Raw genomic sequence first — 17,120 nt, forward strand, 5'->3', positions numbered from 1 at the left:
AGAAGTGGAAAACTAAGAACTTGGTACACTTTTCAACCTTCATTTGGGATTTTTCGCCACAAGAATTGTAGAGAACCACTTCCAAAATTTAGCAAGGAATAAACATGGTAAGCATGGAAGATAACATAGTGTCAAATTGAAGACATCTAGGTTACATAGCATGTGAAAGAAGAGTGGCTGAAAACTTTATTTTATCAATTCTGATTTTGCAACAGTCATATAGACCAACATTCAGTAGCTCATCTTTTGACTCGGTGATTATTTTTTCGATCGCTCTAGTGAGAACGAAGATAATTAGATTTCGAAAAACATATCCAAAGATGAGCTCGATCCAACGGTGGAATCAAAAGATATGCCCCCCGAAACATGACCCATTTTTACCTGGTAGCAGTATTTATTTTGCTGTTCGCTCAACAAAGGAAAGATTTTGATATTGATTTAACATATTTAAATGTCAATTGTTAAAATATGTTAATATATATCATTATTAACTTTAAAAGTTAATAAGCATATCAATTTTCAAAAAGAAAAATATGAGAAGTCGAAGAGACAAGATCAGTTACAGAACTGAAAAGTCACTGGAAGAAACCAAACGGTTGCTAGAGAATGTATTTATTGTAAAACCTTTTCATTTGAAGGGGTTCTTCTTTTCTGCAAGAGACAAAGAGCTGGAGTAGGGGGAAGAGACTTAGTTTAGTTTTTTGCATTTTCATTATGCATGTTAAGAGTTCGAGTCGTTGTAATAGATTTAGCATAAGTTGTGAGCAAATAAAATCTGAGTATTCTTATTTGTGATGTTCAAAGCAACAGGGGTTCTATTCTGAATCAGAGCATTTAGTTATTTTTCCTTTGATTATAATCAATCAGAGTATTGTTATTTTTAGTTTGGGCATCATCTCGCATCTTGTGTTGAATAGTGAATGGGTTGTAGATCAGAGTATTTGCAAACGTTACTATTACAAGAATTGGGATTATTTAACACTCTCTTTCATTTCATTTTCCACTGCATTTGTATATATAGCATTTACATTGCATTACCAATGTCAGGGAGTCTGTGAATTCTTGGGGTTGGCTAGGTGTAGAACTAAATTCTCTGCATGAGTTAGTTCTGTCTAGGGCTGGCTTGGTTTTCCTCTTCCGTTCTCAGGTTAAGAATGTACCCAATTAGTTTAGGAACAAACAAATTCATTGAATATCATTGATAAGGGAGTTGTACCTTTCAATTCAGAGAAAATCTATCAACCTCATGATAGATTATCCAACTGTTGGTATCAAATTGTTTCTCACAGGTTTGGGCATTCAAGAGTTACATTGGAAAGAAAAATCTGTTTACCAACAGTTAACTATTACAATATGCCAATACTTAACTTTTGTATGAAACATATTATTATAATATTCACTAATAATTTTTAATGACGTTCTATTATAACAATTAAAAATAGTTTATAAAACAAAGATACATTCAATCATGTAAATTAAAAAACTCTCCAAATTGATAAAATTAACAACTTCATAATCATAAAATAAATAATATAATAAATTTGATATAATACTTTTAAGTAGAAAATAAAATATTTTTTCAACCACCCTTTAGCAAAATAAAATATTTTTTCAACCATTCATGATATAATTTTAAAATGTGACATAGTTAAAGTTCAAGATTCAAATTCTTGTAGGCTATTTTGATTGTCCAAATCGTGTCCTCCCTGATCTATTGCCTTTGTGAGTTTTAACTTTGATATTAGAAGTTATACCCGTATTGGATAATGTTTAAACAATTTCTATAAATATGACATGTACATATAAAAATAAAATCCCCATTAGTTCAAACCTCCAAGAATAGTATTCTAACATTAGTAACAACTTTCAACAAGAAGGTTAAAGCTAAATCACAAAAGCCTAACCAAAATTAGCTTTTACTTCTTGAATTAGCCGACAAAATAATATTTTTTAATATTTTAAAATAAACCTGAAAGAAAACAAATAAATTAATATCTTTTAAATTAAAATATTAAAAATATCTATGCTCATTACTTTTTAAGACTATTGATTAGTGTATAACAAGAATAATAACAATAAAAAACCAATCCCATGACATACCGAAAAGAATGGAACATGACACTGTTTAGGAATTATTTTAATAACCATAAAGAGGCAAAAGGTCAACATACTCGTGAATCTCCATACATAAAAAGAGCCAAATCCAAAGCCAAAATCATAAAGAAACGAATTCTTATGAGCTCATAATTAACCCTTCTCTCAAATATTTGGATCTTTCGAACTGTTCCATTTCTAGGGATCTATCTCAACCATATCCTTCGCTTTTGGACTGAACAAACAAGAAAGCATTTAAAAAAAAAAACAAAAGGGATGATGAATCATCAACTTTCTTTTTTCAATGGATCAGGCACAATAAAAATTGAATAAGATTAACTGTCTAGTGAAGGGCGGGGTCCCACAATCCTCGGTGCAACTCGTGCATTCACAGATAATAACAAGTGATGCATGATAACTGGAATAATATTTAAATTGGACGCATTTAAGTGCATCTGGCACTCTACTTTTTGCTTCTTTTCTACACACCAGTGCTTTTTGGATCTACTTTTTGTGGTTTGTTGTTATCATGATTGGTTGATTTGTTGCCTTTCTGCGTCTAGATCTCACAAAAACTTTGGCAGAGTAAACAAGTTTGATTCTGTTTTTCTTTTTTATCCGGTCATGATGAGTAGATGTATCTGATGGTTGGTGGAATGTTAGTGAACATGTCCACTGGAGTTTGTTTAAAGGGTTCGGATTGAAGAGCTTTTCTGTGCTGAAAGGTTGACACTTATTCCTTCAGCAAGATGCAGCAAGATACCGTGGTTTTGGAATCTCCAAGATGTGGTTTTTGGAATCTCGGTTTAAGATTTAGCATTGGGTATTCTTGTTTTGGGGACTCTCATTGAAAGCTTACTTTGAGGTTCAGAAACAGTTGCGTTTTATAAGAAAAAAAAAAAACACTGTTGAAATTTGCCTTTGATGATGTTCTTCCGTGCCTAATTCAAAATGCAGCAATGGATGGAAGCAATTTGGTGATTTGAGACAGGGTTATTCCTGTAGTTAGGGTTGCAATTCGTTTTTCAATAACAAAATGGTGTAAAGTTTGCTTCAGCTGGGATTTAATGCACTTTTCTTGCACCCATTGAAAATGCAGCAGTAGGTACAGGCGGTTTGGTGTCTAATGGCATTAAGTTGTGGTGCAGCAGGATTGAAGTGTATTGTGGAGCGAAAAATTTAATGCAGGCGCTGCCTAAACTGGGTGCATACGATTTCCCGCGTTTAATTAACAATGCAGCTATGGGTGCAGACAATTTGCCGACTTCAATTATATTAGCTAGTTTGGTAAATGAGAATTGAAATTTCAATTTTTTTAATCGAAAAGATTGTTGCAACTGTTGCTTAAGTCGCGTTTTGTTGGTTCCTCTCTTGTAACCCATTCCCAATGCTGCAGCATTGACTGCGATTGATTTTGTGACTTGAGGTAGGATTCGGTTGTGGGTTATTTATTGGGCCATTTTTGTAATCTGAGATCCCCAGCTAATTGAGATCCCATATGCGCACCTGGTACTGGAACCTGCTGAGAATTGAACGTGCGACCACAGTTTGGCAAATGTGAATCATTTTAGCGAGGGACGCTTGGCACATGGTAGACGAAATTTGGCCTGGAATGCCAAGGAGCTGAGATTTTTTTGCCAGGAACAGTGTAATGGCGAACTCCAATGCATGCTTCGAGTTAAAGATGGCGCCTTTTGGAAACATGGATATGTTACATTGTTACCAAAGCGAACGTGTATCGTTGTCAGCTATTCAGGTTAAAGATCTGGTCACAAGAGCTTTTGCATATGATGTGATCATGGGCATGGTAGAAAAATGAGGGTTTTTAAGAAGATCGGTTTCCTCGCAGCGGTTGCTATTATATATTTCAATAAAACCTAGAAATGAGTTTGAAACCGAGATCTGTTTATCCAGAAACAGCGTGGACAGCAATGTGGCAGTCCTTTATTTTGAACGTTGGCGTGCTTTGGTTGGCTTGTAACGTGCTCATTTACTGCGGGGACTGCAGGCACGGTAAGTTACCTTGTGTTTTTAGTTAACAGAATTGACAATGGTATACGTTTCTTCAGAAATTTGCTGCTTAAAAATTGTGAGAATTTAGAAAAGTAGCGGCTTTTGGCTTGAATTCATTATTTTATATCATCAATTGATAGTAATGTCCTTATAATCCAAGTAAATAATACTGATCATGACCTCTGCTTGTCAGTTAACAATTGCTTTGATCACCAGTGTATTATATTTCGTTTCCATGTTACAATGCCCGTGTTTATGCGTTAGGATTACTAATTCTTTAAGGTTGATCTCTGATCATGCCTTACATTTTCATACATCGAAAGTTCCAGTTTTGTATTGCTTCGTATTCTCACGGATACTTTACCATCAACGGCTTTAAGTTTTCCAGGTATATTCTTTTACTGATAGGAAATCCTAGAGATGACAAGCTGTCATTTGTTTGGAAATCCCTGGCGTACTATTTTCATCAGAGAACAGAGCGTTTTGACAATTATTGAAGTAATTTTTATTTGACTTTGGTGTTGACATGCCATAGGCCTTATGGGAATAAAAGGAATTGAGAAGAAATTTATGACTCCTTGATAGCGATAGACTGGATCAATCTCCTGAGGCCGTGAATAGTACATACCAATCCCTTAGAAGAGAAACAAGCTAGATAGAAGAAGGAATATGTATGTCTATCTTGAAATTGGTCAACTGAGCAAGAAGAAAGTTATTTGAAGAAGTTGATTTCTATGATACACCTAATCCTTGCATCCATACTTTGGTTTACACTACTAAACTTTAGAGGTTAGCAACAGAAAGAGACCAGTTATTATTTGTCGTCATTAAAAATATTAGGTCCTATAGGATATAATGAGTTTAAAAGATGGTTAAGGTACATATACTTGCTTTGTTAGTCTATGGAGAATTACAATTCTAATGTTGTTTGTTCATGATCTTGTAAACCAAATGTGTGGTCGCTGGAAGAGGTATTAGGGATGTAATATATAAATAATGGATCTCTGTATGCTTATTTTCTGCATATTATGAATATAGTTTTTACCGAGATTCAAGTCTGCTGCAGTAGCAGAGCGGGAAATAGAATAAGAAAGGTTTATGTTTTGTATTTTAAATTTAATGTTTTCAATAAACGTCCTACATGTGGTGGCATACCTAGAGTAGCAGTTCGATGAGCTCTCCAGATATAGCCACCTAGGACCGGGTGTAGATTCTTTAAATTAGAATAGTTTTAATGATTGTCAGATTCCAGTAATAGGTAGTAGGCAGTTTCGGATTCTTATCCTTTTCTTGGATAGAAGACGGAAAAAAAACATGTGGCCTACTGCATGATTGTCAGATTCCAATAATAGGTAGTAGGCGGTTTTCGGATTCTTATCCTTTTCTTGGGGTAGAAGACGAAAAAACGTTTCTCATCCTTTTATTAGAAAAGGAGAGTCAGTTTTAAATAAGCCAGTCGGCTATGTAAGAAAACATTCGAATTGGAGTAAGATAGAAAGTTGCAGTTTTAGTGTGTTTTTTCAGTTTTGGAAGATTCGACTTTGGAAAGAAAAGAATGCGTTTTGGTTTTATTGTGCAAGTTTCAGTGGTTTGAGGGTTGGTACGGATTTTCATTGGAAACAAATTTCAGTTTTCTTGTGGTGTTCTTCTGTGTTTTGCAGCAGAGAATACGAAGATTCAAATTTTTATATATATCCTGGTGTCAACATGGCGTTTCTTGAAGAACCATTTTTTATGAATGTCTAGTGTTAAATCCTGTATCTATCAATTCATGCAATCAAATGATTAGAAAGGATATAGATAATCGACTATTGAGTTTGGCGGCAGTTCGATCTTGGGTGATGTACGTGCCCCTTGAAGTAACTCAGTTGAGTGATTATTCCTCCTGAGCTTTCCAAGGTGTGGCTCTGCATCAAAGTCATGGTTTGTGGAGCAGTTACCTAGGTTAACTGATCACATATCCATAAAATCCTATGCTAGGGTTGATCCACATTGATATGTGCTAAGTCAAGGGATGCTTAAGAGTATTCATTATTACACTCATATAACATTTATGTGAATAATAATCTTTGTAATGGATGTCGGAATGAATGATGATTCTACTCAAAACTGTAGTTTTGAAGTGGTTTTTTCCTACTTTGTCTTGAAATTAGCAATATCTTGTGTTTATGCCAGGAGTTGCTCTTCCAATTTATCTTCTGTAGGCAGTCTCATGAAGATTTTATTTATGTTTAACACTGAACAGTAATAACAGGATCGTCATCTTTTTCAGAAATTTAATGAATGATCATTTCACATTCGACTAAGAATGTTGCTAGAGATAATTATTGGTGCTTGTAGATTATCTCTTATGAACAAAACTGATTAGTCACATACAAAGTTATGATAATCCTTACTATCCCTTATTACCTCTTCCCTTTAGTCCCTTGGTTTGCTACTAAACTCATTTCTCCTCTAATATTCTTCATTCTTCATCTTGCTGATAGTGTCAATCTGCTGACTATTGCCCACTGGGCTTTTGTTCTAAAGTGACAGCACCCTTGTTCTGCTGCTTCTAGTATCAAAAACATGATACTAAATGTTTATTAAAACATTTAATATCATTAAATAGCAACGTAATATTTTTCTTTGATGGATTAATAATGTTTTTATAAGGCCCCTTATCCATGGTTCAATAAATAGAAAAGGTGCCAAGTACAAACCAAAAAGTCCGTTACTAACCTTAGACTATTTGAACCTATTATGCCTATAATGAACAAAAGGGGATTAGGAAGCTCCTTACACGCAACAAAAAGCAAAATGTTTTTAGGATGGCACTCATAGAAAAAGGCAACCCATTTTCATACAGTATTAGTAGTTTTTATTTTTAGCTCATAGTGCACCCCATTTGGCAATGCCACGAGCTTTATCTTTGACTTGCCTAGAGAACCCTTTGCCAACCAATGCCTTAATGTCATCTTTAGTGTTCTACACTTGGTAGGCATTACAGTCTTATAAATATTGGAAATTCAGCCTTAGGATGATCTTTTCTTGCTGATGCATGATCTAACACATTCCTCTCCAATGTGGGCAGGGTAAATGCACCCATTATTCCCATCTTTCGCCATACAGGAGTGATGGCAAGATTCTCAACAATCGTTTTCAAATCAAGATAGAAATTCTGAACTTCAATAAGCTGGTCATATATTGCCAAAAACTCCTCATTGAGCACATTGGTTTTTCGTTTTCACCAACTCTTGTTCCTTTAACCTTTTTCATGCTTCTGTTTTAACATTTGTGTTGGTTGTCAAAGATAAAGAGGAAGCTTCATTTGTAGGAAATAGCAGAAAAAATACCCACTCTAGGATCCTTATATTCCATACCTATTTTAATTATGTGGAAATCCACCCAGATCAAAGCATTAGAACATGCCTTGATAACACTGATGCCTTGCTGCCCTAGGATGCTCCCTCACAAGGTTGAGGATTTTTTTTTGAAAGAAAGCAGGACAAATTCATAGCTGATCCAATTTGGAGAGTAATGTAATTATGCTAAATCCAAAATAATCTAAATAGAGTAATGATACTAGTCAGAGAACAGGAGAATGGAAGACTGATAGGAATAGTTAAACCACGAGACATAATATGCCTTGGGAAAATCTTGTAAAGCTATATACCCAACCTCCATACCTAATGCAGGAGTATTTTGGGTCTTTGAGCAATCTTGCATTAGTCAAAAACATATATTGTTTTCTGTACCAGTCTGTTGTTCGTGAAGTAGCTATTGCTGTTGTTGGTGTCGTGTTATGTGCAGTTAACATGTTGATGAGGACCTATCCTTGATCCTCCCAAGAGCGCAAGCTTTGATTGGTTGTATTTCTCGAGTTGGGAACCGTTCTTTGTAGTCTCTATTTTTGGCGTGTTTCCTTTTGGTGAGGCGTGTTATTTCTTTCTGCACAGTTTCTTATGTTAACGTAACATGTTGCGAAGTTAGGAGCCGACTCCTTGGACATGTGTGGATCCTCCTTTGAGTGCGCAATGCTTTAGGTTTCATTTAGCGTGGGTTTTGGTTTACTCTTCCTAGTTTGGACCTATAATGTAATTAAATGTTTGAGTAGTTGACTTGTGGCTTAGCTAGCTATATAAGAAGCTTGGTTAGAGATAGAAGTAGTAGAAGATAAGGAGAAGATAAGATGATATTTTGAGAAGTAGGATAAGATGAGAATTTGGATTCTAACTTCATAAATTCATTATATGGCCGAAACCTAGAAGGCCTCACAGCCGGGCATGTTGACAAACTTCTTTTAATTATTACATCAATGTGGCTGCCAATTGCCTAGCTTTATATGGATCTTGTTCCCATTATTTCATGTGATAATCATATTGTTTCGTGTATAACTCTGAGCAGGGTTTGTTGTATATTTCAAATCATTCAGCTTAAGTTTACCCTGTCCCTATATCAATACCATACACTTGTATCATTCAACAAGTTACGTTACAATAGTAGTTTCCTCGCTTTATTGAGGTCAATACTATATACTAGGTGAAAATTTGGCAGCATAACCTTGGATAAAACATATCGAATATTCTTCATCCACCTTGAATATATATTTAGGCCTAGGAGACTCATCAATGGTTTTCCTAAACCATGGGCTGAAAACCATGTTTCAAAACCATGTTAGGGTGTTCGACATTCAATCCATGTGCCCTACTCCAAGTGTAACTCATCTACAAAGAGAAAGTAACACCTTAGTTAAATAGTTCTCTTGTATGACCAAGGGGGTTGAATGTAACACATAAATGCTTCATGTGGGTGTGTAATAAACTCTTGCACAACTATATCAAGTCCACCTAGTATTTCTTGATTTCATGGCTCACAACATTTCTAAGACCAATGAAACATGTTAGAACTGAAAATAATGAAATTTCATGAGGGCAAAATATAATAATATTTGTTTTTACATAATTCAGTTGATCCCAAGACTTGCAAGTTGTACAACACTTAGGTATAAAATCTTCACTTGTCAAACTGATCAGATTCCACAACAATAACCTCCGACTTGGAGAATGATCATAGCATTGCTAAAGTTGTAATATCAAACCACCTTGGACTTTGCTGTTCTTTTATTCTGTTTAGTCTAGAAGACCAATTGTCAGCTTCTCCTTTGTTACTGCCTTGGTAAACATATCTACTATATTATCATTTGTATGTATCTTCTCCAACTTTAACTGTCCATCATCCAAAAATTGACTGAATGAAATGATACTGCAACTGTATGTGTTTTGTCTTTCAACGCAAAGCAAAATTCTTCGCAAGATGAATGACACTCAGGCTATCTGTGAACAAATAATTATCCCTTTGTGGGTGTCCTAATTCTTCTATAAAGAACTGAAGCCATATCATCCCTTTGGCTGCCTTTGTAGTAACAACATACTCTGCCTCTGTAGTGGATAAAGCATTAACCTTCTGCAACCAAGAAACCCAACTCTCTGCTGCCCCACCAACAGTAAATACATAACCTGTAGTACACTACCTGGTATCAATATCCCCTGCCAAATTTGAGTCAACATAGCCCTGTAAATCAGTAGTAGAGCCCCCAAAATGTAAACACTTATTGAATGTTCCTCACAAATATCTAAGAATCCATTTAATTGCATTCCAATGCTCAAGTCCTGGACGACTTATATACCTGTTAACAACTCCCACTGCATGTGCAATATCTGGCCTTGTACATACTATAGCATACATCAAGCTTCCTAAAGCTGAAGCATAAGGTATTGTGGACATCTTAGCCTCCTCTTCTTGTTTCTTTGGACATATGCCTTAGTCAATTTCAAATGACCAAGTAAAAGTGTGCTGACAGTTTTAACATTCTCCATAGAGAAATGTTGCAACACCTTTACAACATAATCAGCCTGAGATAATGTTATATTTCAATTCTTCCTATCACTGTAAATCTTCATACCAAGGATTCATTTTGCTACCCCCAAATCCTTCATAGCAAATGAATGTGCTAACTGACGTATCGGCCCCTTAATGTGATTCATGTTAGACCCGACTATAAGCATATCATCAACATATAAACATAAAATAATGTAGCTGTCATCATCCAATTTCTTAAAATAAACACAATGATTTGAATAACACCTACTATATCCATGCTCATGCATAAAACTATCAAGTTTCAGATACCATATCCGAGGTACTTGCTTTAAGCCATATAAACTTTTCTTCAACTTGCACACTAGATTCTCCATACTTTGGACCTGAAATCCCTGTGGTTGTGCCATATATATCTCTTCATCCAAATCACCATGAAGAAAGGCTATTTTAGCATCAAACTGCTCCAAATGCAGATCTTCAGTAGCAACAACACTTAAAATAGTACGAATAGAAGTCTTTTTAACAACAGGAGAAAATATTTCATCAAAATCAATGCCCATTTTTTGTGCAAATCCTTTTACAACTAACCTGATTTTAAATATTTTCTTACCTCCATCCTCTTCTATCAACTTGTAAACAAATTTATTTTGTAAAGCCCTTTTACCTGCAAACAACTTGCATAAATCCCATTTCTTATTTTTTGGCAAAGAGTCCATTTCTTCTTCATTGCAAGCTCCCGCTGAATCTTTGTATCCTCCTGCACAACTTCATTAGAACATGTAGGTTCACCAACATTAGTAAGTAAAATAGAATACAAAGAAGGAGAAAATCTTTATGGAGGTCTACTTAGACTTGTTGACCGTCTAACATTGACTGGGGTGTGTGATATTTGTTGTTACGGTTGTTGCAGATCATGAGGAACTGCTGGAACATCATCTTTTGGAGTATCATCCAACACTACAAAATCATTTTCTTTCTTCTCATGTTGCTGCAACAGATCTTTGTACAATGCATTCTCATTAAATATGACATCCTTGCTTCTTACAATTTTATGATTTTGAAAATTTCAAAGACAAACCAAATTCATTAATGCCATATTCAACAAATACACATTTCTTATTAATGCCATATTCAACAAATACACATTTCTTTGACTTAGCTTCCAGCTTGATTCTATTTTCAGAATCTATATATGCAAATGCTTCACAACCAAAGGTTTTTAGAAAAGAATAACTTACCTTCTTACCAGTCTATGCTTCCTCTGGAATACCACAGTCCAAAGGAGTAGAGGGACCTCTATTAATCAAATATACAACATTATTGTCCTATTCATGCATTCAACCACTCCATTTTTCTGTAGTCCTTGGAACAGTTTTCTTGTCTACGAATACCAATAGTGGAGCAATAATTTTCAAATTCTTGATTGCAATACTCACCACCATTATCAGATTTGAGACATTTTAATCTTTTACTAGTCTCATTTTCAACCAAGCATTTCCATTTCTTAAAAGTTTGAAATACATTAGATTTCTGTCTAAGGAAATAAACTCATACTTTTTTAGTTGTATCATCAATAAATGCAACATAATAATGAGAGCCACCAAGGGAAGATACTTGAGCTGGTCCCCATACATCTATATGCATAAGCACTAATTTCTCATTTTTCTTTTCTTTCTTGCTCTTCACAAACTCACTCTCTTTTGTTTTTCATACACAACTTTCACAGAAATCCATATTAACACATTTCATACCTGGTAAAACTTTCTTTGGATGAAGTAATTTCATACCTTTCTCACTCATGTGCCCAAGTCTGTGGTGCCATAGCATTGTATTAGAATTTACAACACTTATTTGCTTTCCTTGCTCAACTGCAACAACTGTTCTTGAATATTCATTTTTCTTTGAAACAATGAAAGTAGAAGGAACAATATGACTTGTACAAAGATATAAGGTGCTTACTTTCACACCTTTTGCTACTACAAGGGAACCTTTTGAAACTTTACAATTATTGTCATTAAAAATAACTACACAACTCTCATCACCGAGTTGCCCGGCTGAAATTAAATTCCTACTCAGCCTTGGAACATTTCTTACCTCATGTAGTGCCAGTGATTCTCATTCTGCAATTTAATTTTAACTTTTCCCTTTCCAACAATCTGATAGGGTTTATTATTCCTCGAATAAACAAGCCCAAAATCTCCTTGGACATAATCAATAAAATAACCTCTATGAGGTGTAGCATAAAATGAAGCCTCATAATCTAAAACCCATGAATCATCAACACTTTTTAAAGAAAGAAGCAAAGCATCCTCTTCGGATTTGTTATTTACCACAAATATAAGAGATCTAAGCTTTGCAACATGAGAGGATATGCCACATATGTGAGGTTAATTGTTTTAGATCATGTTGGGTAGATATTTTGCAACTGGCAATTTTGGGTAAAAATCCAATCGCAAAATAGGATGACTAGCCACAACATGTGAGACAAATTCTCTCCTACCTTAAAGGGAAGACTCCACTTTCTCACTGTTTCTTGGATCAATTGAAGGTAAGCAAGAAGTCGAGAGATTTTATAAAATGGGTGTTACTAATATCCTTTCTTTTTGTCTTTCAAGAAAGAATCTACTTACTCGTGGAGCGAGTAATGGGCAAGGTGAATCTCTAACTACACTTCTATCAAGAGCTGGAAACAGTGATATTGATAAATTTTCACTAACTCAAAGGCTAGCTAAAAATGTACTGGTTTGGCTCTAAGTCCGGTTGCACTTCTATATGAAAAGCTTTACAATTAGGGCACAAAGACTCCTAAAAGTAAGAATAAATTAACTATTTTCTGAATTAAGAAAGAAGTATAAGCTACAGACAAAGTTTTTAGCTATATATTTCCACAATTGCTCTTGGTCAAAGCTCTAGCTTCAATTGCTTCTTAACTCTTTTATATTCAATTCACAAGATACGATTACCAAGAATACAAAATAACATGAATCAAAGACAACTTAGACGAATTATAGACAAAGTTTATAACTCATACAAGTAACAATCTCATTTAATCAAAGTTAAGTCCCAAATGCTCCTATGTATTCACATTTCTTTCAAAATGTGCTACACAAACAAAGTTCTGCTAGCACAATTTCTCCAGAGCTCTCTTGTATAAAGATAAAGATGATTTTTACAATGAGGGGGCGCTCCTTTATATACGCACAAAAGTTGAGAAAAAGTGGGGGAAAAAGTGGGAGCAACTCATCCAACTTTGGTCTAGTCTAACTAGAAGAGAAATTATAGGGTTACATGCAACTTGCATTTCATCTTTTCTAGTACATGTAATTCGCATTACATGTAATTACATCTTTCATGTAATGCATCCTCTCCAACTACAAACATGAAAGAAGAAGAAAGAAGACGAAAGAGAAGGAAAATATTCGAGGGATTGTTTTGAAAAGCCTTGTACTTGGTGATGCTATCCTGGATGATTATAAGATTGAGTGTTCTTATATATTGTGTCATTGTGTTCACCTTGATAACCATGGTCTTGCGTCTTTTGATAACCTATGACTTTCTTTGATGAATTGCTTGAAAAATTGATGTGATCAAGCTTTTTTCGCTCAAGTTGTTGTGAATTCTCCTTTGTAGATCAACACAAATTGGAATCTCTAACACTTTGAAAACCTTCTCAGTGATGCCCAGATGTAAACTCGGAACAACTTTCCGACAAGCATCTGCAACTCTTTTTTTTTGAAGCAAAGTGCTTGGAAAGATGGAAATGCTTTGAAACATGAAAGTGGAATGCATGAGAATGTGTGCAAATGAAGATTGCTGATTGTCAAACGTGACTTAGGGTTTTTGAGATGTTATTACATGGAAAATGAATTACATGTAAGTGCAACATGTAGTAAGGAATGAAAAGTGAGATGAGATGCGAATGCAGATGGAGGATGCGCTTTACATTTAAGTGCGGATGGAAGATAAGATGCGGAGCATGGAAAGATGTGGAAACATCTATTTTCTCATGAAGGCGTGGATGCATATGGAGAGATGGAAATGGAAAATGGAAGAGGGATAATGAACTTTATTGTCATCTTTGGTGAAAAGGTGAAATCAAAGTACATGGAAGATGAAAATGACAACTTTTTGACTTTTCAAAAAGTGACTTTAAGTCAAAATCGGGGTTTTGAAGATGCAATCACACGTAAACTTTTTCGTGTAATTGTGTCATGCGAGTGAATGCGGAAAGTGAGATGAGTGAAAATGGAAGTGGAGAATGAGATTAGCGGATGGTGGATGGGACGAAATACATGTAATCACCTTTGACAAATGAAATGTAAAGTGTTGTGACATGGAAAGATGAAAATGGAATGCGATGATGCTTTCTCATAAAGTGAAACAACAAGAAGTTCTTGGGAAAGAATTTGTAACTTTTCCAAAGTCAAGAAAACCAGAAAGCAAGCACAAAACACAAAAACTCAAAAGAAAAATTTTACCTTTGGAAAGTGACTCAAATATGTCAATATGCAAAGCACTTCAACATACAATTTCGAATTTGGAGTTTGGGGAAAAACCAAAAACATGAAAATGAACAATTTCTTCTTTTGTAAAGGAAAAATGCACTTTCCATGGTATCAATTTCAACAAGTGGCAATCATCAAGCAATAATATGCATGGAAATAGTAAGATAAGTATGAATTGATGAACAAGTTTGAAAATGTCCACTTATTTGGAGGTTAAAGAGCCAAAATAGTAAGTTTTATAAACTTGAAGACCAATTCTCCTTCAAATCTGGATTTTCAAATAACTTTTTGACTTTTTCCGTATTTGCATGTAATGGACATTCAATGGTCGAATTTGACATGAGAAGGCCAAAAACGTGGTCTCCAAAGACAAGAGCACGCATTAAAACTAAAAAACAACCCCGCTTGATCCAAATGTATGGGCTGAAATGCCATGTTTTGAGGTTTTTGAACAAAAACATGACTTTTTAATGCAAAAATCTGGGCCGTTTTTGCAAAAACGTGGCCAAAAAATGCATGTTTTTGAGTCATTTTTGACTTGTGAATGCAAAAACGACTTTATCAAATATATATATATATGGATCCAAATGTAAGAAAATGGCTTCAAAACACATAAAAGTGGATTAAATCCCCAATTTTCTGGACGTTTTTAGCAAAAACGTGATTTAAAAAAAAAAGGCATGAAACAAAAACATTTTGGCTTCTAAAGTTGAAAATGTGTATCACAATGCAATGACAAACACTTAAAATGCCAAATTGATTCCTCTTTGGGCAAAAACGTGAGCAAACGATGGTGTTTTTTGATTTTATTTTTCCAAAAATGTGCCCTTGGAGGGAGTTTGGAAAAATGTTTTTTAGCAAGATAAATCCATTTTTGATGTTAAAAAATCCATTACCAAGCAAAGACGGCCCTATTGGAGAAAATCTCATGCAAAACCATCAAGTAAATCTCTCACAATCTCCAAAATCGGGTTCTTGGAGGCCCATTACATGTGTTCTTCCAAAATCGGACTTTTTAGGAGGCACAACATATTTTAAAATATGCTTTTAGTCAAAATCAGACCTTTTGGGGTGACATGCATATTTTAAAAAGTCTCAACAAGGTAAATCAGATCTTTTAGGGTGCATGATAGATTTTAAAACATGCATTTGACCAAAATCGGACCTTTTGGGGAGGATTGCATATATTATGTGAAATCTCATGTTTTTGATGCAATGACATATAAAACTCACATTTTGATGTAATGACATAAAAAAGGTCCACTTTTGATAGTCTTATGCTTTTAAGTTGAACTTTATATGCAGTGACATATAAAATGTCCACTTTTAATGGATCTTACATGTAAATTGCATATAAAATGCCCATGTTTGATAACTTAGTCATTTAACAAACACATATCAATTTAATTTCTTTAAAATGTTACTTTAATGAGACATAAACAATATTTATATATCATATTTAAAATATAACACAAATATCATTTAAAAAGTAACATTTAAATGAGCATTTGATTTAAATATCAAAAATTAAACTGAAACTATATAGTTTATATAATGACTTTAAGTGAAAAATAAAAAAATAACTCAACTCAAAATTATAACATAAAGTGCACTATAGTTACTTTAAATGAAAATTTAAATGATAAAATAACTAAAAAATATAACATGATATTTTATTCATGCTGTTGCATTAAAAGGTCCACTTTTGAGGCATTAAAATGACCATATTTTCTGATTGACAACTCCGATTAAGCTCTAGGTTAGATCAAATCAAAGGGGAAATTGAAAGCCATGGTTTGAGCAAGATCAAAGGACTAAAATCAACAAACACACACTCAAAAACAAAGAAAAGGACATTGAAGGCCTCAAAAATCAAGTATAGGCTTGACAATCAAAGAAACGAAAAAGACTTGACAAAAGCCTTCAATAAAATGATTCGTTATATCAATTGGTGTTGTTTGATTGATTAATACAAACCAATTAAATAATGAAATAAGCTTAGAGAAATGCGAAACTAGTTTGAAAAAGTTTCGTATTGTTACCTACATTTTGTGGTGACAAAATGCAGGACAACAGATCATAAACAAATTTCTTCAATCTAAAAACTATATCTGTTCTGCCCTTCACCACAAATTGATGTTCCCACGACATTTACATCTTCTCTTTGAAATACTTATGCTAGAAAGTTGTCTCAGCATGCATATTTCAACTTTAGGTCAACATGAGAAGAGGTCACAGAAAATATATTCTCTGCCCGGGAATAGCACTTATAGCTAGTGATTTTGTCTTGTACTTCCAATCTTGTAAGTGGAACTAAACTTTATCTTGAAAGACCATCTGCATCTCTAACAAATTTCTTATCTTGGGAAGCTTAACCAATCTCCAATGTATTATAATTCTCTGGTGCAGTCATCTCCTTAACAATGTCCATTTTATAGGATTCATGTCTGCAAACTCGATTGCTTTCTTCATAGTTTAAGGTCTATTATCAGTAGCATAGAAAGAAAATATACAATTGAAAATAGGTGGGCCATACCTCTGTAGTTACTTTCCTTTTGAGTGGACACCCTTAATAATGAGGAATGAGTTTATTCTTCTTTTGATTCCTGCTGAGTCTTTAATTTAGCCTTAGGGCAATCTTGGTAG

At 34.4% G+C, this 17,120-nt stretch overlaps 1 protein-coding gene across 1 annotated transcript in view; it reads left to right on the forward strand.

The window, feature by feature from the left end:
- The first annotated feature begins 3,164 nt into the window (after nt 1-3,164).
- The window catches only part of LOC149554539 (receptor-like serine/threonine-protein kinase ALE2), a 54,922-nt gene continuing 40,966 nt past the window's right edge, over nt 3,165-17,120 (forward strand). Inside the window, exon 1 of the mRNA XM_089828586.1 lies at nt 3,165-4,107. Within this exon, the coding sequence (XP_089684712.1) occupies nt 3,978-4,107 (130 nt within the window). The 5' untranslated portion in view covers nt 3,165-3,977. The remainder of the gene's footprint in view (nt 4,108-17,120) is intronic.

This window comes from Cupressus sempervirens, chromosome 5, assembly GCF_028749045.1.
Source record: "Cupressus sempervirens isolate cs-2001-9-10 chromosome 5, ASM2874904v1, whole genome shotgun sequence".
NCBI classification, from domain to species: domain Eukaryota; kingdom Viridiplantae; phylum Streptophyta; class Pinopsida; order Cupressales; family Cupressaceae; genus Cupressus; species Cupressus sempervirens.